We start from the raw sequence: 27,370 nt of genomic DNA, 5'->3' as shown, positions 1-27,370 counted from the left end.
TTTCAATGGCGCGAGAAAGTCAATTTTAACTTGTTATGCAAGTGCCTGAAGATTGATTTTGTGTATATTAGACACTGTGTTGTGTAAATACTTATTCTGTATGTGTATGAAATTTAGTTTATGTTAGTTTACATCCGTATATCATGTTAGCTTCTGTGATCTTAGCATTCTGAATTTTGTAGCCGATACCCCAATACAAAACTAAAACTGCGATCGTAAACATGGACATTCTTTAACTTTTAAATATGGGCCCATAGTGGGTTTAGTGTTTTACATTATACGAGAAATATCAAATGATTAAAATACTGAGTACAAGTTTAGTATAATAAGCGATGGAAATGTGTAAAATTGCCTGTCCATTATCGGTTTCTCCATTCTTGGGACCTTTGGTGTCACAAGAGATGCATCACCAGAGCAGAGGGAATTTTGTGAAGTGGGTGTTGGGGGTAGTTTGGGTCAAACAAACTACATTTTTTCCAAGTTTATAATATTTCTCCATATGATAACAGTGACAGTCAAAAAGTGGGTGACAGATTTTAGTATTCTGGTAATCGCACAACATTGTTAATAAGTTCACATTTAGCATCATTCTCACAAATTGGGAATTTAGATTATAAAATTTTGCAAGTATATCCTCGGGTAACCATGAACCGGCCTATTAATGATAAATGGTTTCTGCACATGTGCATTGTAATGTACCATCAATTTGATGAAATAATGTTTGACCGTGTTCACTTTATTGGAAAAATCAACCAACAAATGTTAATATCCATGCCATTTTCTGTTGTGAAGAGATTAATTAAATAAATGTCGACATTCTTCAGTTACTCCCGTATATTGGGCTATTGTTTTCAAGAGTGACGTGTCACGTAACGTCACCAAAACTCTTATGCAATGAATCTGCAAAGCAGACTAGACTTTGACAATGATAGCGGTGTAAAACCTTTGTTGATTTAGGTTTGTTTAATATTACACGCCATTTAATATAGTGCACACTGTGCAAAATGGCGGTCATGTATTCATTTCTCCATTCTCCATTGTCTTTTCCTCATTTGTGCACTTTGTTTTTTTGGAAGGTTTTCTTAATTCAACAAAAGTATTTTGATGTCAAGGTTCAGTCGTATGCAGATTTCTTAAAAACAAGTCACGTAAATTTTGGAAATTAAAGCGGTTTATGAGTATTTATTAAAACGTGACATCACCGTAGCCAGGTATTTAGTTATAGAGTTGTAAAATGTCAGGACCTAGTGCGAAAAAACACCGTTAGTGAAAAAACCTTTTAAGAAATGGTGGTTTTCCGATGATTTCGCAGTTAATACAAATGTATGTAAAGTTATATGCAAGGTATGTACGGACAATTTTGTGGCTATCCGTAGTGAAGCTAGGTCTCGTGGTTTATATTCTTGCGCACAATAAACTTGTCCAATAAATAGGAAGCAAAAAAACCGTATGTGAAGTTCTGTGTATTTATTTACTTTTTGACACCTGTGTGGTTACCTTGAAATATATGCATTAATTCTGAAACATGTATTGTAATGAAAACAAGTACAACCCTTGCTAAATCAATTTATTAAAATATGACATACACAGTGAAGAAAATAGTACGTTTAATAAGGGACTTTAAAATAATGAAGTGGAAATTAGAACATGATGAAACAGTGAGTTGAAGCATCGATTGGATCAATCGAGGATTTACAGAACCTCGGGTCTTTCCGTTCAGATCCGGAAGCTCAAAGCTTCCGGGTAATCCCCGTTTCGTTCAGACTATTGTTTGGCGCCAGCAAGTACTCCCCTGTAACAGAACCGATGGGGTAGTGTGCTGAAATGTAAATGGCAGTTTTCAAGTTAGTCCCAGCATACCAAATAATAATAATTTAGTATTTATGATAAGAATTTGGAGAAAAGCTACGAAAATTGCCCATCTTAGATTCTCATTTGATTACCATTGCCGGTTAACCTTTTCATTTGTATCTGAACCACTCTAGAAAATCGTTCGTGCAAACACTAAAAACACACGAACGACATATCGTTTGTCTGAAATTTTTATTTTTTTTATGCCCTGATGCCAAAAGAATAGTGTCCTGCTATAGTGCTAAGGAAAAGTATGGCCTGCTGGAAATATGATAGCATTTGTAAGATCGTGGTATGTGCTATCCTGTCTGGGATAGTGCATATAAAAGATCCCTTGCTGCTAATCGAAAAAGAGTAGCCCATAAAGTGACGACGGAGGGTTTCCTCCCTCAATATCTGGGTGGTCCTTAAGCATATGTCCGACGCCATATAACCGTAAGTAAAATGTGTTGAATGCGTCGTTAAATAAAACATTTCCTTCTTTCTTTGCAGACTGCTATTTTAAGTCCTTTGTTTCTTACAATATCAAATAAAACCATCGCATTTTAATGAAATAGTGTACATAAAATTAAGTTTTGTCTACTTTCTCTATTTTATCATAGTTTGTGAATGCCAAAGAGGAGTGGAAGCACAATGAGTGATGAGGAATCAAAATGTGGCGATGAGTACACCGTCAACCAGGAAGTGCTTGTACGGTGGAGTGATGGTTTGTTCTACCTTGGCCACATCACAAAGGTAATTATTGTCTTAAGAGTAGTCGCATTAGCTCTTGATGTATGGTGTTAAAGATAGTCATATTAAGAGTATGACTTGCGACCCAGTATATCTGAGTTACGTAATAATAATCTAGACTACAGGGCTCGAACATCCGAATTTGTCTCCCACGGCACTTTTTAATAGAATTGTCATGGGTAAAACGGCCCACCGACGGCAATTTTGAGTCCGCGTATGTCAATATATTTTTTAATGTGACATTTGCAGCAAATAAAAATGACTGAAAGGTTATATTGTTGTATGTAGACATTTCAAACGTGCAAATGTTAAATATTGGCAGTTAATGTACACCATGTGTAGACATTTTGCCATTGTTGAGGAACTTTACTGATGGTACAACAGCACCGTCGCTGATGGTCTGTACCTACGGCAATTCATATTGCAACAGCAGCCCTTAGACTACCCTTTGACCAATCTAGAAAGCAGTGTTCGAAATAAGCACTTGTCCGTTTGTCCCGACAATTGAAAATGTATTTAGACAAACAAATTTTACCTCAATGGTTGTCCTATGGACAAGTAAAACATTTTCAATGCAGTTTAATTTTAAGCAGTTAAAAACATTTTCCTTGCACTTGAATGAAACAAACCATTTATTTGGACAAGTAAAAATATTGGCAGACGAGTAGATTTCTAGATGTACTTGTCCGGTGGACTAGTGAAAACTTCTGCTTATTTCTATCGCTGGAAAGGTGCCCGTGATCGAAGCTGAAGTTCCCGCTGGTATAGCTCTCTGGGTCACTGAGACATGTATGCAAGTTGTCTTGTTCTGATGAAGTTTGTTTTGTTTAATGACACTACTGGAGCACATTGATTAATTAATCATTGGCTAATGGATGTTAAACATTTGGTAATTCTGACACATAGTCGGTCATCAGATGAAACCCGCCACATTTTTCCTAATACAGCAAGGGACCTTTTATATTCACCATCCAGCTGACAAGATAGCACATACCACAGCCATTGATATACCAGTCGTAGTGCAATGGCTGGAACGAGAAATCACAATGGGCCCACTGACGGGGACTGATCCCAAACCGACTGCATCAAGCAAGCACTTTACCACTGGGCTACATCTCACCCCTTGTTCTTATGACAAGTGGGATTGGCAAGCCATATTGATCAACTTTCGATTATAGTTGGTCATTGGAAGATCTTTATGCAGCAAGGGATTTTTGTATAGACCCGTCAGCAGACAGCAAGAACACATTGGTCACATGTACATATCCTCATGACACTTAAAAATTGTGAGTGATGTGTGTTCACACCAGGGGAAATTTTGTTTTCAAAATCTCAATTAACAATATTTCTAGTCGATTAAAAATTGATTAGTGATAACTGTTTAAAGTTGTGTTGCGATCTTTGAAACTTGTGTAGAGAATTGTGATGCAATACTGAACAAAACGTTGCTTGCACACTTATTTGTTTTGCTTCCTATTAGCTATAGATTAGGTGTGTCATGAGACACCTACGTCACAATACGTATCGAAATGCCCGATTCACAATGTTTTCCCCGTAAAACAAGAAGTGATTTGAAAATAAGAAATAAACCCGATAAAAGTAAAACACAGTTTAATGTAGAAATACCACGTCATAGATGTATTAACAAAACCAGACACATATTCACTGTCCGCTTTATTTTAAAGGAAATAATAAGTACATACCAGTACAAATTGGTGTTGGTAAATGAATACGGAATTAGTATAGGAATCGATACATAGTCAACTTAGGAATCGATACACAAGCAAGGGTATCATGTATCCTATCGTCAGCAGTAGTATCGTGATGCATCGATGTATTGGTGTATCGTAACACCCCTACTATAGATTGTATTTACAAATTAGGAATCGATACACAAGCAAGGGTATCGTATCGTCGTCGGCAGTAGTATCTTGATGTATTGGTGTATCGTAACACCCCTACTATAGATTATATTTACAAATTTTCAATTTAGGAATCTATGTACAGATCTGATCATGTTTGAAAATAACTACTATAGAGGCCATGCGTTTTATCATTTGTTATTTGCTTTATAGGTGAAAACTGAGAAATGTTTGGTGAAATTTGAAGACAATTCAGAATTCTGGATTTTATACAAGGACATTCAACGAGGTGATTTTTATCTAGCCTGTATTTGAAAAAAGTTCATAGATCTGTAGTCGCACCTTTGTTAGCTATTGAAATACGTGTGGTTAATCCATACATGCATATGGTTAATCCATCTGTACCCATGTTTGATCCATATATGCCCATTTTTAACAAAGTATTCACAACTCATGAATTGATTCAAATCATAACATGTCTATGTTAGCCTCCTGGTTTTGCAATGTTTTTACAACTAATGTTTTTCCTACAAATGTTTTTGATCAAATTACTTAAGTTGCTATAAATTAGTGACGTATTTTCCGCAATGATGATGACAGCAGCAGTAAATATTTTGTTTACGGTGAACATATTTTTGTTTACGGTGAACATATTTTTGTTTACGTTTACCTCCATTTCTCTAAAACAGTCGGTACTGGAATGCAAATCCAGCACATACTTCATTGTCAGTTCCAATGGCTTAACCTATTACATAAGACATTATAATTTAACCAATAAAATATATTAGAGTTTTTAACTTCATTTGAACAAATTTGTTTTAACTGTGCTATGCTGATAATTAATACATATATAATTGAAGGGTCCACGGTAATATCCTATGATGTCCGAACAGATAGTCGGTATTATAACGGTGGTGCACATCAAGGTCACAATGACACACTAAATTAAAAACCTTTAATAATGATAGGCCATTAAAAGTTGTTGGCAAGTTACGCTTTCTTAAGTATAAATATTCCATGATTGCAAGGTTGTAAACTTTAAAATGAAAAATATCACCTTACCAAAAGTGTGACATCACAGGTTATTCCTGTGGACCCTTCAATTGTTATGAAAACAAGCCGGAAACTTTAGGGACACCCCTCATATTACTCTTGATGGCCATGTTACTTTTATATGTGAGGAAAGAAAAATAACAACATCTCCTTGGTCATAGTGTATAGTCCGGTGTATAATTTCAGGTGTGTTATAATTGTTATTTCCAGGTGCTCACAATGGTGATATTATGTGCTGCATCTGCCAAGGTGGAACATCAGATTGCCCTAATGAAATCGTTCTATGTGACAACTGTGGATTAGGTTTGTCTATTACGTGAAACTTGCCAAGTTCAAGACTTAACCTTAATATCAAATGTTGGTATTTATTGTTTGAAAATATACAGCTAAAATGAGTGCCTCGACTCCAAAATACCCCAATAAAATAAAGGCTCACTGAACTTTGGTTCCTGGCAGATTTAGTGTGGGATGAATGATCCAAATTTAGTTCAAATTCTGTTTGGCTGCTCAGGACTCTAGAATTGAAAATTTACAAAAACAAATTCAGGTAACCAATTTAATTTTTGCATAACCCATCATGATCATGTAAATGATGTTCTAAATTTAATGCGTGAACCAAAAAATTAGTTGCTCAAAACTCAATTGCATTGAAGAAACTTATCATTCTTAGAGGTCTGCTGCTAATTTTTAAAATCATGTAACATATAGCTGAATGGCACTTTGTGGTCAGAACAGGCCTTCAGATTTTACTGAAACGTTTGTTTCCGGTAGCGTGTTGGTAAATCACAGAACTGAAATTTGTTTCCCATGAATATTATATTGAGTACGATTATTCAACGTAACCTAAAAACAGTTTCCAGTCGGTTCCCATGATCACAACGCACAGAACCGAAAAGGTGTTTCCCATGAAATTTGAAATCCTAAGCCCTGCATAACTAAGAAATTTAGTCCTTGGAAAATGCCAAAAAAGCCATTTTAATTTTTAAATCACATTTCTTTTGAACCTGTAGGAAATATCCGTGTTTGTGTACTGTGAATGATTTAATGTAGATAATTCTATATTTGTTACTTGATCACTGTGATCTGTTAAAATCCAATTGTTTTCTGTTTGGCAATTACTGTTGAAAACTTGTCAAACTCATATCTGTACATTGTAGCTATGAAAAATGATTTGTGTTTTAAGGTTATCACCAGCAGTGCCACAATCCAATAATTGACAAAGAAGTTCTGCAGCCAGAGGTTGAGTTCCTGTGTAGACTTTGTGTCTTTGCTACCACAGTCAAGGTTAGTCTTTGAAGTTGCAAGGTATTAAATTTCATGCAAATCATTTTTATTTTCATCTGCCAGTTATGTCATTGTAAAATCATGCAAACTGCCAATTGGTTATATGGTGAACCATAATGTTCTAAAATTAAAAGTAACATACCAGTAGTCAAACTAATAAGTACTACCTCATTGTAAAATCAGTTTGTTTAAATACATTTGGACTGTCAATGTAGTATAATACCATAGTCAAGTGTTTTAGGATTAATTAACTCATCAGATACTCATGTATTGTTCACATAGTAAAAATCATCTGAACCAGTTTCTGGTTAACTAAAATGTTTAAATATTGTCCTCATATTTAGTTGTGATGATGTAACTTTCATGCTTATATCACAGCTGATGTTCAAACATGCCATCTTGAGGATACAACTCATCTTCATAGGCTGTCAGAGATAGACTAGACATGACTTTAGTTTCTGATCGTCTTCATAATATTGAATTCACTTACTCTGTTTATTAACAAGCATTTACAAAAGGTGAAGGACAGACTTTCGTTTTTGAAAAACCCAGGAGTGCTAAAAATCGCACTCCTCAAAATGCTTACGAAGGTGGTGGAAATCACACTCTTCAAAATGCACAGAATTAGAAGCAAATGACCAAGAGGAATTGCACCCATGAACATGATTAAATTTTAGGAGTAATAGTTTCTAAATTAAATATTTTAAGGGTTAATGTTTTGTGTTTTCAAACTAAATATCCTAATTTAACTAATATGATGGTTGTTCTCAAAGATGGAAAGAATGGATCATTGCAGTCTTACACAAGAAAAAGAAACACCATGAACACAACATTTGTCGATTTCTTATGTATTATATGCATATCATGTTGCATTAAAATTCTGAATCATGATAATGAATAAGGAATTGAAACTGATTTGTTTGTGCTTATTCTGTTTTATTTAAACAAGTTTTACACCGGCGTCGTGGTAGGCCATCGGTCTACAAGCTGGTAGGTACTGGGTTCGGATCCCAGTCGAGGCATGGGTTTTTAATCCAGATACCGACTCCAAACCCTGAGAGTGCTCCGCAAGGCTCAATGGGTAGGTGTAAACCACTTGCACCGACCAGTGATCCATAACTGGTTCAACAAAGGCCATGGTTTGTGCTATCCTGCCTGTGGGAAGTGCAAATAAAAGATCCCTTGCTGCTAATCGGAAGAGTAGCCCATATAGTGGCGACAGCGGGTTTCCTCTCAAAATCTGTGTGGTCCTTAACCATATGTCTGACGCCATATAACCGTAAATAAAATGTGTTGAGTGCGTCGTTAAATAAAACATTTCTTTCTTTATTTAAACAAGTTTTCATTGCAGAATGATATGATTTCTCCATAGACACAAGCCTGTGAACTGAATGTAAAAGTGTAACAACCACATGGCACAGGGTTATCACATTTATCATATCATAATTATATATATATTTTTTTTATATTAATATACGTTATGTACCTGCAAATTCTCTATTTAAAAAATAAATAAATAATGTCAACAGAAAATGTCAACATCTATTGTTTTCTACCCAAATATATTTTACTACATTTTTTATAAATATATATTTTTACAAACGATTAACTTTGATTATCGGTGTACTGTAGTTAACACGTCATTTATTATACTACTAACTCGAATTATAGCAACCCATCAAAAAAACACAACAAAACCAACCTAATGTAAATTTAATTTTAAAATATACATGCTTTACACTCGGTAAATTCGAATTACTGAGTTGAAATTAAATCGGTGTAGGTTTGTTTCAGGTGCCCGTCAACCGATTACATGTCCTAGAAATCTGACTCTAGCAAGGTCAATGTCCTTGGCTTTAAATCACGTGGCAGTATTATGAAACAGAAAATAGAAATGTCTGGATTACGTCGCTATGCTATTAACAAAAACAAAACCTGCTTTACTAAATTTGTTTTTTGTTGGTGTACGCATTTAATGTGATATCAACATGTATAAACATTATACACATCATAGAATTATTGGACAACGCACCTACTGTATTATGTTTTCTGCACGTGATCAAAACAATGACAGTGTAAAATATATTTTTCGATGTTACCTGCATTGTACGAAATTAAACAACAAAACTGACGAGATCTTGATAATAAGTGAACTCCTAGCAGATTGGTTCAGTGTAAAGATAACCAACCAATCGTGTTTCAATTTATAAAAAGTATTCTAGGAAGTTCATTTGAACAGAATGGAAAAGTTTGTAGCGTTGTGGATTGGATTCAATAAACAATTAAAATGGCAGAGTTCAAAAGAAAAAAATACAAGCGTGATTTGTTCAATTTAGGGGCGCGCATTATTTTGCGCCCATCAGATTGAGTTGATGTGGGTTCACGGGCGTGATGGCGCTCGCACCCGTCAAAAACGAAAGTCTGGAAGGATATTATTTGTTTCATAATCAAATTACCTGTTATTGTTTAGATGGTCATCAGATACTAATTACTGTATAAACAGTTACTTTGTTTTTAAGATCATATCAGCAATCAAAATAAGCACTTGTCCATTTGTCCTGACAGGTGAAAAGCTGTTCAGACAAACAAAATGGACCTCGGTGGTTGTCCAGTGGACAAGTATAAATATGATGCTGTTTCATTTTGAGCAACCCAAAACATTGTCCTTGCACTTAAATGAAACTAACAACTCATTTGGACAAGTGAAACTTGGTGGATTTCTAGATACACTTGTCTGGTGGACTGATGACAAATTCTACTTAACTTCTATCACTGACATATTGAATAAACAGCATTCAGTTTTTAATACATCGCAAGTTAACTTTCACTGGATGAGACGTTACTTAGCAATCTGGATTACACTGCTGCTGATGTGGGCATTTCAAGAAGGTAACAGATTGAAAGTAAATTCATATATTTTGGACAGTAATGATATTCAGTCTATGAATACACTTACAGCACTTTGTTTATATTTCAGAAAGGAGGTGCTTTGAAGAAGGGTCCACACGGTGAGTGTATACTATGTTTAACAGACGATACCTTTAAATATATTGTGTTTATTTTTGTTTAAATATATGAAGAGTAACATTCTGTGTTCATAAACTGAAAGCTGTTTTAGCTAAATATTTCCAAGTTTTGGTTATACTAAAATGAAATAATTAAAAAAATACAGTCAAACCTGTGTTAGCGGTAACCTGCCATAAGCGGCCACATTTTCCCCCAATGATTTTTATTTTTGATAAGCGGTCACCTGTCTTAATGCAGCTAGCCGCCATATAAATTGGATCCCAAATTGCTAAAATACCTGTATGAAGTGGCCACAGTTTAAATGTTTATTGTTATGTAAAAGGGATATTTTTTTAACAACAATGACATGGTGCAGCAAATAAGGGATGTTCACACCTTCAGGAATACTAGTACCCATTTAGTTCCGACATCTCTAACAGTTGCCATGGACCACACATCCATTAATTAGTAGTACAGACGGAAAAAGAAAGAAACAACAACATACATTTTAAAGACTGTGTGTGGCAACGTGTAATCAATGGCCACTGGTCTTAAGCTGTCACTTTTCTCTTCTCCCTTGTGTGACTGCTTAAGACAGGTTTGACTATTTAAATATATATATTTATATGCTCTTCTGAATCACTGCTGTCATTGACTACTTTGGGTATTTTGGTAAATCAAAATGCTGACAGATAATGTCAGTTCATGCATTAATGTTAAATATTCTGGGTTTTTTGCAGATAAAGCTTTTCAAGCCATGCGACAGTCATTCCCTTATACGGTAATTGGAATACAAATTCATTAAAAAGTGAATGGTGATGTAAATCTCTAACACTTGGCTCATAAAAATTTGCCATAAGGATTGATATTTTATAAATGTTTTTTGAAGTTTCATAGATAATTTGCCAGACATTTCTGCTCATCCAGAGCTAGCCGTTTAAAGTCAAACAAAATGTTTTAGATATTAGGAATTAAATAAAAATAATTTACACCTGGTGGTTTTTCCCCCAGGCATTTTAATTAGCTGGCATGAGTTTACTATTATATTGTTAATATTGTCTTATTGTAACAGTAGAAATAGTATGCTAGAAATTATGATTTATGAAATGGTACAATTTATTTAGCAATAATTTTAGAAAAGTTAATTTGTTGAGATTTGTTTGTTTTTATTTTCAGCTTGAAAACTTAACCTGGGATGCAAAGCATAAGATGAATGTTGAACAGTGTTATTGCTACTGTGGAGGGCCTGGGGAGTAAGTCTTGTTTCTTAATTGTTTTTTTTTATTAATGTAGGTTGAAGAAGAACTTAAATAGCCCCCTACATTTCTAAGATCTAAAAAATGTGTTGGTCTATGGTCATTATCACATTTGATTACATTTTTTTAATGCATGACTGACTTTTTGAAGAATGTAAGAAATGAAATATACCTGTCAGTGTTTCTAGCAGAAAGAAATTTTTGGGTATGGCGCTATGAAACTGAATGTAACCACAGTCAATAGGGGGTATGGAGGGCCTCCCCCAGAATGAAAATGGGTTAGGTTTAGGGTTAGGTTTAAGAAAATCATACATTACTGATAAGAATAATTAATTTTGTGAAAAAGTTAACTTTAAAAAAAATAAAATTTGGGTATGGTGCCATACCCGTTTTACCTTCTGGCAGAAACCCTGCATGTCACTAGGGGTGTAATGATACACTCGACTATTCGGTGCAGCAATCTGTATTGTAGTTGCATTGGTATTCATCACTAGCTGAACTTATATGTAATGCTAACTGTACAATTTATGTATATAATTTACGCTAACCAAAAGGCAATACCGTTTCGATTGTTTTGATAATGTCCGTACCAGTTTTGTAGTAGGTCAAGTGCATAGACCAATCCTTTTTTATTCAACGCATTGGACTGGTATTCTATGTGTACCTTGATTTCGCTTCTGTCAAAAAAAACCCACCCATTATTAATAAAAAAATTACTTTAATCCCCCCTCCTCCCCCCCCCCCCACCCCCCCAAAAAAAAACCCACCTGTTTTTTCTTTCTGCAAAACCTTTTCACTTTTGTTTTCATGGGCATGAATACATATTCATATTCGTTACCTCATAATCATGATATGTACCATATTCACCACCATGTGTATTCGTTAAACCTCTAAATGTCATCAATAACACCATATAAGTCAGCAAATCAGAAAGTACAGTAGGGTTATCCCTAAAGTATTAATATGATATTAAAAGTAGCTTTACTGGGGACGACAACATTTGAATTTAAAATATTTTTTCGGTTATTTAAAAATTATTTTTTTTGATTCGAGTGACATATTTATGAATAATGCAAAGAACTTGTTAATTTCAGCTGGTACATGAAGATGATTCAATGCTGCAGGTGCAGGCAGTGGTTCCATGAAGGTAATTTGTGCACCTAGTTCTTTCTTTGATCTCAACATTTCTACAGGTTCATGTAGTTACACTTATGTTATGTGGTAAATGAAAATTTACAGCAATGGTAATAATACAGTAATAAGGATCTCTCAAAAATTTCCTAAAGGTAGGGTCAACTCAAACAAGAGCCTTGTGTGTTGGAAAGATGCATACCCGGACCACCAACACATACTGGCACTTTAGCAAATGAAAAAAGTGTAATTTTAGAGTTAATAAAAAAACATGATTATTCCTGCTAACTGGGGGCAGCCGTTTTGTTTCGTTTTTGTGACGTCCGGTGGGATAGCTTGGGGCGAAGTGACGTCAGCTCCTGACCATCTCCTGTATGTACAGTGTAAACAAAAGCAGTAATTTTTCGACAAGGCGCTTCTCTTTGATCAACCTTACTTGTAAAACAGCATAAATGACGTAATAATATAATAAACTATTTAACTAAATATATTTCAAGTTGCATTAACGGAACAAAATGGGGTTATAGTATTTTTCTCTGTTAAATAATCCAAAGGAAAAATGTACACTATTGGGCCTATTGATATGCTACATTGAAGCAAAAACGACAACCCACGATACCCAAGTGATAATTTTCTTTTCTTTGGGACTACGTAATTGGTTAGTTCTGTGGTTTTAGATGGAAAAGTCTACTTAATCAATAGTTTTATAGAACTATTTACAGTAATAAACCATGTCCATTACAATTTTAGGGGCGACAGGTAATATTCCACAATACCGGTATGTATTTTTGTGTCTAGACAGCGTCAATTAATTGGCTCGTCTGGTTATCAATCAAATACACACCTGCCAATCAGGAATCACAGGTAGAAGCAACTAACAGTATAGACCAATTAACTAAGAAAACACTCCGTGTATCATTTCAGTACGTAGGTTCATGCATGGGCAAAACATTGTTAATTGTTTCGACTTGTTGTATAGCCACTTTGACAATGGTATTTTATTTTGTATTGAAAACTAATATATATAGTGCTGGATATACTTATTGCTGGCTTACTGGGATGTGTATTATTACAGAACATTGCAATGTATGACTATTTATCATCCTGCAAAAACCAGGTAGATTGTGTTTCTCTAGTTCTAAGGCTCATTCCTGACGTTACGTGTTAAGTATTACGTAGCCACCAGCTCGCCAGAGGGCGTACTCACTGAGATGGTTAAAAATGGCTGCGCCCGTTATATATAATAGCCATCACATTTAACCGTTTTATTAATTAACTATAAAATTATACGTGTTGATATTAAGCAATAATGTGCATTATATATCATTGAATATGCATACCAGGCCAAATGCCTTAATAGACTTTTCACATTCCACTGCGCATGTGCCCGTTGCGGAGTTACTCGAGGACGCAAACCGCGAGATCTCGCCAAAATAGACCTATCTGCAAATTGGGGGGCAAAAGCAATGGGAGGCCACGACCATTGTTCAATTATTAACTGTTCCATTCGCATATGTCTGGGAAATTCGTTATCCTTCCATCGATATCCAGCCAATGGATATCGGAAACGATTGTGGGTAATCGTTTCACGTAGAAAACGATTTTAATGTTACTCTAAGTACGAGGGTTTGTTCGGCACATTTTGTAGGAGGGAAGCCAGTGAACGCATAAGGGACCAAAACCTTACTGGTTCTGTACAGGACGTTCCTACACAGGGCTGTCTAGTATACTTAGATATGGTGGAAAACACATTAACAGTAAAGAAAATAAATATATATTTTGTATATAAAGAAAATATATGTATATTTCGGATTATACTCAATAAAATATATAACGTGTGCGTGTGTAAATATAAAAAAAATATATGTAGTCAGGACAGCTCTGTACAGAACGTTCCTATACAGGGCGGTTTAGTATTCTCTACTTAGATATGGTAGTAAACAGTAAATAAAATAAAATAAAATAAATATCTATTTTGTATATACAGAAAATATATGTATATTTCGGACAATACTCAACAGAATATATATATATATATATATATATATATATATATATATATATATATATATATATATATATATATATATATATGAACTTTTAATGTTATTATTACTCAGTATGTTTCAAATTTAATTGTAAGTATTGTCTGTTATTACTTTACGTTCATCTAGGTATGAAAAAAAAAATCATCCGCAAACTTATGTGAGAACGGCTTCGCCGATTCACAAAATTTACGGATGATTTATTTTGTTCATACCCCGATGAAAATAAAAGAAATAACAGACACTCCTTAAATAATAATAATAATAATGATATATAAATATATATAGAGTGATGACGGCTCTGTACAGGACGTTCCTACACAGGTCCGTCTAGTATTTTATATACTTAGATATGGTGGAAAACACATTAACAGTAAAGAAAATAAATATATTTTGTATAATACTCAATGCGTTCATGTTGACACTGTATAAAAACGTGTGTATGGGTAAACAGAACGGCACCTACCTTCAACCCCCCCCCCCCCCCAAATCCCCCTTTTTTAAATTCCCACTGTATGGATATACATGTAACAGCATAAAAAATCTCTTCTTTTTTTTAACTTTTCCCAATTAGATAGACACTAAGAAAAATGCAACAAAAAACACCTTGTGATATATATATATATATATATATATATATATATATATATATATATATATATATATATATATATATATATATATATATATATATATATATACACAGTCAAACCTGTCCTAGCGGCCACCTGTACTCAGCGGTTACCTGCCTTAAGCGGCCACTTTTTTCCTCCCAAACGATTTATAATGTAAATGCACCTGTAATAAGCGGTCACCTGTCTAACGCGGCCAGTGGCCACCTAAATCTGATCTCAAATCGCTAAAATACCTGCATTAAGCAGCCACAGGAAAGTTTTACTCTTATATAAAAGGGATATTTTAACAACAGCGATAGGTGCAGCAAATAACCGATCTTCACACCTTCAGGAATAATAGTACCCATTCAGTCCCGACATCTCCACTGTGTATCAATTAAGGAAGTATGAATCTGACATGCATCTAATTGCCTCTGGGCAGGCTACGCTTGACATTTGTAGATTCATTTACTATAACAATACATCGCATGAAGTCGGAATTAAATAATTAAATGGAAAAAGAAAACAAACTTGTGGAAACGGTTAATTTAATATATTCTATTTGCATTATTTTTGAAGGAGACAACATGTCAAAAGTTGATTTATAGTCAACTATGAAGCACACATCCGTTAATTAGCAGTACAGACGGTAAAACAAGAAACAACAACAAATGTTTTAAAGACTATATATGTGGCAACCTGTACTCAGCGGCCACCTGTCTTAAGCGGCCACGTTTATCTACTCCCTTGTGTGGCCGCTTAAGACAGGTTTGACTATATATATATATATATATATATATATATATATATGTGTGTGTGTGTGTGTGTGTGTGTGTGTGTGTATGTGTATATATATGTATATATATATACACTCTCTCTCTCTCTCTCTCTCTCTCTCTCTCTCTCTCTCTCTCTCTCTCTCTCTCTCTCTCTCTCTCTCTCAAATATATATATCGATCAATGCCATAACCTGTCGATGTCATAACCTATGGAATCTGTCAAATGTTTTGTTTATACTTTTTACGACATAGTCTTTTAATCTGGCGTTATCAAAACCCTCGGATACAAGTCGCAGAGACTTTGTCCAAGTTGTTGTACTGCTTTTTGATTTGAACCATTCCGCTGTAAATTTCAGCGGACCGTTTTCTACGGCCATTATACCATCTAATTCGAAATATGTACATGTTAGTTGCCAAAGTTTAAAAGTCTCCTACGAAGCTACTCAAGTCGCCCATAACAACCTGTCTGTCACGCCCCCCAATTTGTAAATAGACTAGTTTCAGTCTATTTTGTCACGGGACGTTACTCTTCGCGCGCATGCGCAATAGGAATGTGAAATACCTCTATTATCCTTTCCTTTAAAACAGATGGGATTATTATTATTTTATTTTTTTCAAAACCATCCTACGATAGTTATTGCACACTTTTTATGTCTTGATAACTGGTACATGGGTGTTGTTGGGTTTTTTTTTTGCTTGTACTATCTTGAAATTACCATCAGTTTTAGCCTTATCGATCATCTAAAACTGAGAGAGTGATAAAGAGAATAATACATGAGTGGCCGTTAGATACCATTTATCTCACAGTGAGTTGTTTTAAAATGTATCTAACAAGCGAAAGTGAGTTTGATACGTTTTTAAATGAGTTGTGAGATAAATAGTATCTAACGGATGTGAACATATTATTCTTCTTTTTTTCATATCCTCAAAAACCAGGTTTTAAGCAAATTTTAACATCTTTTTCGACTAAAAGTTATTTACAGCCGTTGCACTGGTAGCTGATAAGCGCATCACAGACACATGATTGTCAGGTTAACTATACGTCATAGTCTAATCGATTTCCATTGTGTAGTTTTTGATTGGATATATGACATCGGTGACCTGGTCATCACCTAGGAGCAGACAGTCATATGTCTTGAACTTGTTAACACATGTACGTGCAGTAAATTTTGCTTAGCCTAAAAAATCGAGAACCATGTAAATTTTACATTAAAAAAATTTCTGAAGAAATATTTTATTTTGTAACTGAAATAAAATGACCAAATAACTTGTACAATACTAAGATTGTTTTTCCCATTAACAAAGTCTGCAATAAATATACAGAGCTTCACATATGTTGTTTTCACTTCCTATTTATTGCACTTGTTTATTTCGCACAAGAACATACCACTCCGTCTCATGGTATATACTCTTGCGCAAAATAAACTTGTGCAATAAATAGGAAGCGAAAACAATGTATTTATTACATACCTTCTTTTATTTTTTATAACAATGGTTTTTAATTTAACTTCATAACTACATTTTCTTAAATGTATTAATCAATGATCCTTTCATGGATTTTCTTAACATTAAGAATCATACTCTGCAGTGTAATGTTTGAATTACGATGTGACGTAATTTGTAAATCATACATGACTTGAATAACAAAAAGGCGCCAATGCCAGTAAAAATAAAAAGGGAATTCCCCATTTACAAGGTCCGGTCCAGATCGCACATATGTGTGATGCAAGTATAATTTATCACACGGTTTGAAAATGTCTTTATTACTGTATTAAGATTGAATAGGTATGTAATAAAAGTTGGTTACCACATAAACTTACAAATGGTCTGCTGTTATTGCACACTTTTTATGTCTTGGTAACTGATAGTATCTTGTGCTATCACACTTTGGGACTGTCAGTGAGAACATCAAACATGTTCACTGACCATGCATACCACTCATAAGTTTATGTAGTAACTTTAACTTGGTACACTTGTGATATATTTTTGTCTTGCTTCTTGTTTCAGCATGTGTGCAATGCTTGAATCGACCCTTGTTGTTTGGTGACAAGTTCTACATGTTTGTGTGTTCCCACTGCAACCATGGCCCGGAATACATCAAGAGGCTTGATCTCAAATGGTAATAGCTCTGTACCTATGATCTGGTTTTATTCATCTTTGTTGAGCTCAAACTGTACAAAACATGTGGCTAATTTTGTTTGAAAAAATGTAGCATACTTCAGTTTTGTCTCAGCCAAACAGAAGATTACAATATCCATCTTTTTGGTGGATGTATAGTGAATGTTTATAGATAATTGAAATTTCTGTTTGTTTTTAGTGAACGACAGTTTGCATGTACAACATTTATTGAACAATCAGTTGACTTACATGTAGCTAACTTGTGGACTGTCCGTCTCCGATGCAATTGATGAAAAAGATTCAAGGGATGGTATTGTAATAGATAAATTAACTTCTCTCGGGGGATTTGAACCACAGAGAGTCCAGAGCTGTACAAACTGAGTTAATAAATTCCAACTAAAATGTAGCATCCTGGAGCTTTGGGCTGCGGACGGTTAAACTGTTATAGATCATGCCTGGGATATTATAATACTCGGTCCCTATGTAGGCTCCAGTTGATGAATCAACTTCCTCTGAGATGATTCGAACCACAGATCCTCTGTATGAGAGTTCACTGCTCTACCAAGTGAGCTAATAAGGAAATTCTCACCAGCTACCAGTGGCATGAACACTTTTACCAATGTTACTACAATATTCTAAATGCATACCTTCTGATGAGAGAGGCAGAGTCAAAGAGAGAGAATCTATTTCTTGAAGTGTTTTTGAGGATGTGAAAAAAAAAAAATTCCCAATAACTTGAATGCATGAAAATTTTAATACCTGTTTTGTGTCTCTCTTTTTTTTAGGACAGACTTGACACAAATAGCTATTTTCAACATGACAGTTATAAACGGCAGGAAATATTACGACCTCTACGAAGAGTTACTTCCTTGGATACATGACAACTGGGATGCATTGGTGTGTCCTGAGGTAAATGAACAAGCAATTATTTTTTTTTTTAATCTAGTTTTTGTCAGTTTACGTTTTTATACCAAAGCAGAAAAAGTATGCATGAGTCAGTCATGATCATTAGCAAAAACTAATAAAAAGTAACATTGCTTATATTGGACATTTAGTGTTAGTTCCAAGGATTATTGTTTTCCCTTACATATAACTGTAATGTGACATGATACACAATTGATAATATTTGTTGAAATAAAAAAAATTAGGAATTTATTAAAACTACAAAAACAAATTCAGGTAACCCATTTCATTTTCCATATAACCGTGAATAAAATGTGTTGAGTGCGTCATTAAATTAAACATTTCCTTCCTTCCTTCCCATTTCATTTTACGTAACCCAACCTGGCTAAGTAAATGAGGCCCTAAATGTAATTTGCCAGTGAAAAATGGCTTTTGCAAAAGTGGACTTAAGTGAGCAACAAGCAAACAAAACAACCATTCTCGCATTTCTTATCACACTTTTTGTTTATTTGTTATTTTTTCTTTCACCAAAGTAATTAACTGTTTTAACGATAAACATGTCAAGAGTGCTAGTATTAGTCTGGGCCCATATTTTCGAAGCTGTCTTAGCCTACGAAATCGTGAAATCATCGTAAGCTTTGACGTCACTATGGCGTGCGCTGTAGTGACGTCACAACCTACGACGGTTTTACGATTTCGTAGCGCTAAAATGGCTTCGAAAATAGGGCCCCTGGTTCCTTTTTCATTTGTGAGCTTTTATTTCATGTTTTGGTCAATTCTTTTTAGCTGCAGTTTGCTACAGAGAAGGAAATAGAGGCAAATGTGTTTGAAGCTCTACAGAATCACAAGACCAGGTATAATTAATTTATACCAGGATCAGGGTTTTACCAGAGGGTACGGAGGTGAAAATTATGTCCCCTAAAAAATTTTTTATTTTTTATTTTGAGTTAGATAATAGTAAGAGAACTGCTGTTTAAAATTTCTCAAAGGACTTAGATACAGTTTCAATTTCAAAATAATTTTTAAGAAACCCTAACCGGCTAGTAGACATAATTGTTTTCTGGCAGAAAGCCTGAGGATTAAATTTATGTTTCAAGTAATGGCAGTTTAACTAATCAAGCTGTAGTTTTCAATAAATATAGGTATCACCATAACCACCACATCAGGCGTCTTTCTTTTTGATGTGTTAATTGTGTTTAACTGTTGGAATGGTTTATTTTTCTGTATGATATCCTGTGTTGTGAAGAAAAATATGTGCTGACTTGTATGCAAGTGGTTTATTAATCTCATAATTTTGAAAGAAATAGACAAATGAATTGATTGCTAATCATGTGCAAAATACATACGATTTGTTCACTTGGTTTATACAAGTAGAAAACACAGTACACTGCCTTTTGAAAATGTCCATGAGATACAAGATTATCCTGGTTTCTGCACTCATTTTCTTAAGAAATTTGTTGATTTGATTTCGTTTAACAAAAGGTATGTGTTTCAGGTTTTCTTGTGGCTATGAAATCAAAAAGAAAAGAACGTGGTGGGGTTTGCGTGTTCGTGTTGCACCTAGCGCACCAAACGTCATTTTGCCAACGGACGGTGAAATTACAGATGAAGTTATGAGTAATCTGCAGATGAAAGGGAGACGAACCAAAACATTTATCCCTTTACAGTGGTAAGAACATCCATTTTGTTCTGTCCTTTCCCACAGTTAATAAACAGCAATAGACCTTTTTTTAAATTATTTTTTAAATTGTAATAATTTTAAACATTTTAAAATTAAAACTAGTACTTAATAACCATCCTGCACATTGTCACTGCAGTTTAAACATGTTATTTTATTATAAGAATGGTCTAGAGATTTGAAAAATGGAGAACGTGTTGTAGTTTTATATGGCATTTGAAATCAATGGGGACAGTGAGTTGATGGGAAAACAATCTTTCAACTTCTGACTTGTAGGTGAGCCCCACATTGGAACTAATTTCTAATTCAGTCCGTTAAATAGGGTTAATAATTATTGTGTTTTATGTTCACATATGTGATTATTTTCCATTATAAAACTATTTCCGCTTTTTAAATATTCCGTTACCGATTTTTATTTTCCACTTATGATTTTTAACGAGTGGCCATCTCTTAGTCTGCATTAACATCACTATATGTTTGAGTTAAATCAGTTTTATTTTTTTCCGGTCTGGGTTCATCAGGAAAATTTATTTCACCTTATCCTGTGTAGATTATCACTGAATCTTATCTGTTTTTATGTGACCTTAAATTGTGCATATATTTTCAGTAATTCACCCATTCCTAACAGACACCGGGCAAGAGGATTGGGAATAGATGATTCCATTGCTTTCAAAACCACAAGAGTAAGGAAACTTCTCTTTGAAGCAACAGGAATAAAAGAAATGGTATTTAATTGGATCTTATCCACTTATCTTTTCAAGTGCTGTTAGATGTTTTATAATGAATGTAAATTTTAGCCTGCTGAAATATAAAATGCCACTTCATCTAAATTGGGAGACCAATTTTTTTTTTAAACTAATTTAAACATCTTATGTGTCATTTCCTAGGAGCAGTTAGGTATATGTCTTTAAAATAATATTGTGTGTTTTAGTCGGCAGCTAGGGTTATTTTATGATCCTAATCATTCACATTTGTTTTTAGTTTTCAACAAAGCATTGTTCGTATTTTATTTTTGTTTATATTTCAGAATGGACAGAACAATCTAATCAGTTTGAACAAAGACTTCATGTTTAACTCGCAACGATCAAACGGATACTGTTACGAACTTAAAAGAAAAAGAACAAAGAGACATTTTTCTCTGAATAAAATGATTCCACTTGAGAACAGCTTTGATGGCCACAACCATCCTTTTAAGACTGACCTCGAGAGAAGGGAGGAAATAGAGCGACACAACCAGCTTCAGCAAAGACTTCTCGACATGTACCAGAGTGCATCAGAGACATCATCGCAGTGTTCGGACGGTGGAGAATCCACCACCGTGGACACACAGGATAATGCCAGCGAAGATTCCCTCGAGTCGTCACCTTATTTCAGACTGAGGAGTCGAAAACAGATGAGAAAGAAGCGCCAGAGCTCTCCACCGCCCTTGATTATGCCCCTGCAGCCGAAGCGAAAACGATCCCCTATACCGCCACATCCGCCAGTGTTAAATGTCATCAGTCCGGTTGCCATCCATGCTGCTGGTAAACAGAAGGTGGATATACAACATTTAAAATCAAGTGTTAAAAACTACTTTGGTGCGGCCGGTCGTCTTTCGGATGGAGAAAACTTCACCGTGCTGGCTCGTCGAACATTAGCTGATGGAAGTATATCGCATCTAGTTGAGTGGGAAGGATTTTTGCTTTAGGATCATTATATAATAATTGTTTAGTTATGACAAGGGAACATTTTGTTTTAAAAAATTTGATTAGCAACATTTCTAGTCCTTTTAAAATTTATTAGCAACTACTGTTTAATGTTTGTGGAGCTATCTCTGAAACTTTTGTAGCAAATCTCGATGCTATACTGAACAAAATGTTCCCTGTATGATACATTAAAACATCCAATATTTTTGTGGGATCACTCTGAAATTTGATGTGTATTGGAAGTGTTAAAACATTACAACAATTACGTTTTTTTCCACTCGTGACTAACTCCTATTTTAAAAAAGTAATAATATTGAATATATATCATATGTTTAGACTACTTTGAAAGAATAGAAAACCGATGGAAATCTAATTGTACATATGTCAGTACATCTGACATATGCCAATGTGTTTCAGGTACATTGTTACCAACAGTCATTTGGAATTCATTAAACACGGGTCAGTTTATGACTGTAGTGTTTTAATTAAAGAGGTCATCAGGACATGCAATGAAATTGTCTTTTGTTAGATCTAGTGTTTTCCCTAGCTTGTTTTGGGAATAGTCTAGCGTCATCTTGCTTTAATCAGTGCCAGCAATTTTCCAATAAATAATTCTAAAATTGCCTAAAGTTATAAAACATTGAGAAATGCATTATTAATCAATGATACATATATATACAAATTTTATTTTTGTCATTCATTTATTGAAGCAATCGCATTAATTACATTTACTTTTATTTCAATTATTTCTTTTTATGTCTTTAATGAAAAAATAAATTGCCCTATGTGAAAATGGTGAAAATACCCCAAAAGGGTTTAGTCTACCATATCTTGCCAAATTTCTAGAGAAAAACACTAAGATCTGTTGACAGACAACTCAGTGGTGTAGTGAAATTAGGAACTGATTTGAGTTTGTTGGATCTGTTTAATATTCTAAATGCCGTTTTGGCTGTGAGCAAAATCAAGGGGAGCTGAAGATGGTTCCCATAAAATAGTGCTAGTAGAGCAATCATACGCAGTTTGAAGTAAAATGTTTTGAAAATCTATTACATGGCAATCAATTTGCCAATCCTAAAACTTTCCAGGTGAGTGGAGAGAAGCTAGAGTCATCGCTTGCCTCTCCTTGTGAAAGCTGAAATATAGTCGGGACTTTTCAAAGTGATGGATGGAAATTCTGTGATGCTGTATATAGAATTAGTATGATAGGAATATATCTAGATTGTGAAAATTGGAACAATTAAATTTTCACAGTGTATTTTGAGATTTTTTTAATGGAGTATTCAGTAATGTGATTTACTCTTTCATCAGCTCCATAAAAAATATAAACAGTCAAACTTTGTTATCACTTTGATGTTGGAAGGATTGCAGGGGCCAATATTTCAAAATCTTAGGTAACAGTAAATACATTCAAGTGAATTTGACCTGTGTAACGGATTGTTTGGTTGTGAGAGAATAATATTTGTGTATAGCCGAGTTACAAAAAGATATGTGAAACACGTTCTGGTGCTTCTGAAGTATTCAAATTTAATTTTAGAACATAATGTTCACACCATAACTGATTGTTGTTTCACGTGAAGTTTAAACCCAGGGATTTTCCGTTTCATGTTTTGGGTCAATTCAGAATTTCAGAATACAATATGTAATTAACAATTTATTAACTAACACACGTTCAGACAAATTAATGGAGAAAATGTTATTCATTCATGATTCTTCTGGTGCATATTATAATTGTAATGACTTGAACAACCAGCCAACTTCATAGAAAGCGATATGGTAACAATGCATTGCTATTTGTTGTTAAATCAAAGTACATGTTAGTAGCGAAAATTGCACGAGGGGCAAAGGTCACAAACTATATTAATTAAGCATAATTGTCCTACAGCTACGTACACTGTTTAATTCCGTTTCCAAATGTAAATTCCGTTTCACAATGGGAATTCCACAAATTACGTCTATTTTCCATGATCGCAGAAAATCACTGGGTCTGGACGTTGCACATTAAATATACAGATACTTATGTTATAAATGTAATCAGTATGTAATTTTAATTGTTAAAATGACTGAGTCGGGAATGTTCTATAACTGATTAAAATCCGTCCATTCTTCTACCTCACCAGTCAGTTGTTACGTTTACATTATTTGAATACATTCTGATAATTGTAACCCATTTACTTCTGTCAGTTTATTCTGCGAACATATAAACTACAGTTCTTACATAAAGATATGTTTTGGACATACATTTTTTTTGCATTTATCATTTTCTAATCCTTATATATTCACTATTGCATTACAAGCTAAGGTAGAAATAAGAAAATGGCAAACGGTTTTAAAGTGATTTATATTAATATAGTACAGTAACAAAATTTACAAATATTTGTTTCAGTAATATTTTTATAGTTTCATTATATACATTTATTTGAAATTGTGTTTCTTAGTATTTAAATACAGTACATATCTACATAATTATATTAATAATAAGAACCAACTTTGCATAAAGCATGAATAATGAAGACATCCGATTATGAATATTATGTGTATCTGTTGCTTGTGTTCAGTAACTTGACTGATTTGTATTATATTAGTTCAGTTAACTTGATTTATTAAAATACTGTATTCATGGCCATGACAAGATGTTTTAAACATACTAGTATATTACTTTATTTCTGTGAATAATATTCTTTCAAACTTTTCAACAACAGGCTCTTAAGCATTCCTTTTTATTGTAACTTGAGACTTTGTGAATGAAACTGTAACTGGCCAAATTATTTTTAAGTAACAAAGCTAACCTTTCAAAAATGTTTTAAAAAATTCTTTAACCGGATTGCTAAAAATGTCACAACAAACAGTTCATCATTTTCCAGCAATAATTGTTATTTTCTCTTTTGTTAATATATTCCAAACATGTATCCAGTTAGAGTTGAAGTATATTGTCGTGGGTACACCCCCCAGCTGTGTGGACTGTCTGTCAAGGACAGTGGGTTAATAGGTGGTGGTTGGTCACAGAGAAGTCAGCGTAGTGATCTTATTCATCCTAACTGAATTGTTGACACATCCTATCTGATAGAGCTGGCCAGTATTGAAATTTTAGGTTCAGTATCAGTATTTTGGGGGTGATTTACCTTTGTATCAGTACGGCATTCTCTATTGATACAATACCGGTATTAGTATACTCAGCTTTAAATGCATGCCCAAGTTAAGTCTCACCCGCTAATTTCATCTGAATAAAATTAAATTCCATACACAAGGCCCTCATCTCTCTTCTTTTCAGCTATTTTGTGTTCGTCAGATATATTGTTAGTGCTTTACTAAGTGGTGTAAAATATTTTTCAATACAAAATTTCAGTATTCTTAGATTTGCTTGGTAGGGTAAATGGCTATTGACATGATACCAATAACGAACAGTATATACTGTATACTGCCCAGCTCTACTAACTGAGCTGTTGAATAAAGTAAAGTTAAAACAGACAAAAGCAATGTTTGCCAAGTTGTAGTCAAAATCAGGAGATAATGTGAAGTTTGTTTTCATTTTCAATAAATTAGTCAATTTTATGAACATTATTGAAAATCTTGTATTGAAATTACTTTCATTGGTAATTGAAAAAAAAGAGAAGACAATTGAGTTAACTCCCTTGAATAGTGATATAGTTTGTGCGATTTTCCTGTGCAGCTGGGTAGAGTACATGCAGAAAATTATCAGGCATGGCGTCATATATGAATAATGATATCCTTGTTTTTTAATAAAGTTTGGAACATATTTTTCAAGATGTTTGGCAGCACTTACATGAAAACAAAATTCATAGTTTTTATGAAAACATTTCTTTGTAAATAAACTACGATCGCAGAATATAAATTAAATCTCCTTTTTAATACAGGAGTAAAAACAAAATGGTGGAACATCTAATGTATGCCGCTTCACTTGCCTTGTCAGTAAAGTAATAGAAACTAAAGGTAGAAATGTGCATGCTTTAGTTTGGCTGTTCCGTTAGTTGACTTCATACCTGTGTCAGAAAAGATTTATCCTGGGTATGCAAACTTTTATTTAGAATTAATATATATATATTTTTAATGTTACTTGAGTTTGTATGGGTTTAAAACAACAATTGGGTTGTATATCCATTTTAACTTTATTTGTTATAAAATTACATGCCAATTCATCGGTTCCCTTTTGATGCAAACAGACAGTACAGTGAAATAGATTTAAGCCATGTTGGTAACAGTTAACATATTTATTTTAAAGTTAACCTATAAAATGCATTTGGGTGAGAACCACAAGTAGGGTGTGAATCCAGCACTAAAGTCCAAACTACATTGTTAACAAGTTAAGAAATTATTCTCCTAGCTTTACTCACATTTTGTCCAGACAGAAATCGTGAAAAAACCATTACAATGATGCAAATTCCTCAAACAAGAAGATAAACATCTTCGCCGAGATCTCCTAGGACAAAAAGCATGCATTTTTTTGCCGTCAGCCATTTTACTTTTTTTATGTAATACTCTTGAAGAGGAGTGGAACCTCCAAAGTATTTGACGTAATTAATACAATGTCGTCACGATTGCTTTTATATCATAACACATTCTGACATAGTTAGATTACATCACATCCTTTCACCCTCTTGGAGAATATTCCATAAAAAGGCAAAATTGCAGCCTGCACAAAATTACATGCCTTTTGCCCTGGGTGATCTCGGCGAAGTTGATACAGGTGACATGTTTATCATCTAGTATGTGGAATCTGTGTCATTGTAATTGTATTTTTTCCAAGATTTTTGTCTGTACAAAATGATGGAAATCTATTGGTAATGAAAGGTAGGAGTTAACAATGTGCTTTGGACTTTAGGATGTTATTTTTTTTCCAGAAGGCAAATTCACTGCTCATATTATTGGGCAGTCATATAGTTGTGTAAATAAAATTATTAGATTACATGAACATTTTAGTGTGCCAATTATTTTTTAAAAGAACAAATGATTATATTTTCATATACATGTACATATCTTAAGAGAATATATTTCTAATCATGTTTTTTTGGTGTTGAATGTTTTCTAAAGAAAGTATAGATTTGTTTTATCCATTTCATTAAAAAATGTACATAATTATGTATTCCTTTGGTTAAATAAATTAATTCATAAATGGACCTTTTAACATTTATTGTGATTAATATGGATGTTAGTTTGCATCCAGACTGTGTTTGGGTTAGCAGTGGGTTATGGAAACCTGTGTGTTACAACATGGGTCATATGTATTGTGTATTTTACATGTTGCTTTCGGTAACTCTATTTTTGTGTTTAACACTGGGTTACAGTTGTATTGCTTGTTAAACAAATCCACTATCCCTTGGTCCCGGCTAGTCAATGTTTGGACAGGGCTAGTGTAAA

General features: G+C 34.0%; 1 protein-coding gene across 3 annotated transcripts; it reads left to right on the top strand.

Annotated features, from left to right (window-relative positions):
• LOC121383141 (metal-response element-binding transcription factor 2-like) lies at positions 1–25,495 on the top strand. Of its 3 annotated transcripts, none has more exons than XM_041512967.1 (15): positions 1–98; positions 2,454–2,586; positions 4,659–4,734; positions 5,709–5,801; positions 6,682–6,782; positions 9,760–9,790; positions 10,529–10,569; positions 10,965–11,041; positions 12,139–12,191; positions 17,621–17,732; positions 18,517–18,640; positions 19,421–19,488; positions 20,130–20,303; positions 20,920–20,995; positions 21,340–25,495. In XM_041512967.1, the coding sequence occupies exons 2-15, from the start codon at positions 2,461–2,463 to the stop codon at positions 21,997–21,999; spliced, it is 1,812 nt and encodes a 603-aa protein (XP_041368901.1). In that variant the 5' UTR covers positions 1–98; positions 2,454–2,460; the 3' UTR covers positions 22,000–25,495. The 3 variants fall into 3 exon arrangements, with proteins under 3 accessions (XP_041368901.1, XP_041368899.1, XP_041368900.1); XM_041512965.1 differs by having other exon boundaries at positions 20,920–21,037; XM_041512966.1 differs by having other exon boundaries at positions 13–83; positions 20,920–21,037.
• Positions 25,496–27,370: the final 1,875 nt, after the last annotated feature.

The sequence above is a fragment of the Gigantopelta aegis genome, chromosome 10 (genome assembly GCF_016097555.1).
Source record: "Gigantopelta aegis isolate Gae_Host chromosome 10, Gae_host_genome, whole genome shotgun sequence".
NCBI lineage: Eukaryota > Metazoa > Mollusca > Gastropoda > Neomphalida > Peltospiridae > Gigantopelta > Gigantopelta aegis.
Note: the sequence above shows the minus strand (reverse complement) of the source record. Positions and strands in the feature narration are given on the sequence as shown.

Excerpts from the sequence above, each read along its gene's own strand:
- LOC121383141 (XM_041512965.1), top strand. The coding sequence starts at position 2,461 with ATGCCAAAGAGGAGTGGAAGCACAATGAGTGATGAGGAATCAAAATGT. Across the intron at positions 6,783-9,759 it reads TCTTTGCTACCACAGTCAAG|AAAGGAGGTGCTTTGAAGAA; the intron begins GTTAGTCTTTGA and ends TTTATATTTCAG. Across the intron at positions 9,791-10,528 it reads TTTGAAGAAGGGTCCACACG|ATAAAGCTTTTCAAGCCATG; the intron begins GTGAGTGTATAC and ends GGTTTTTTGCAG.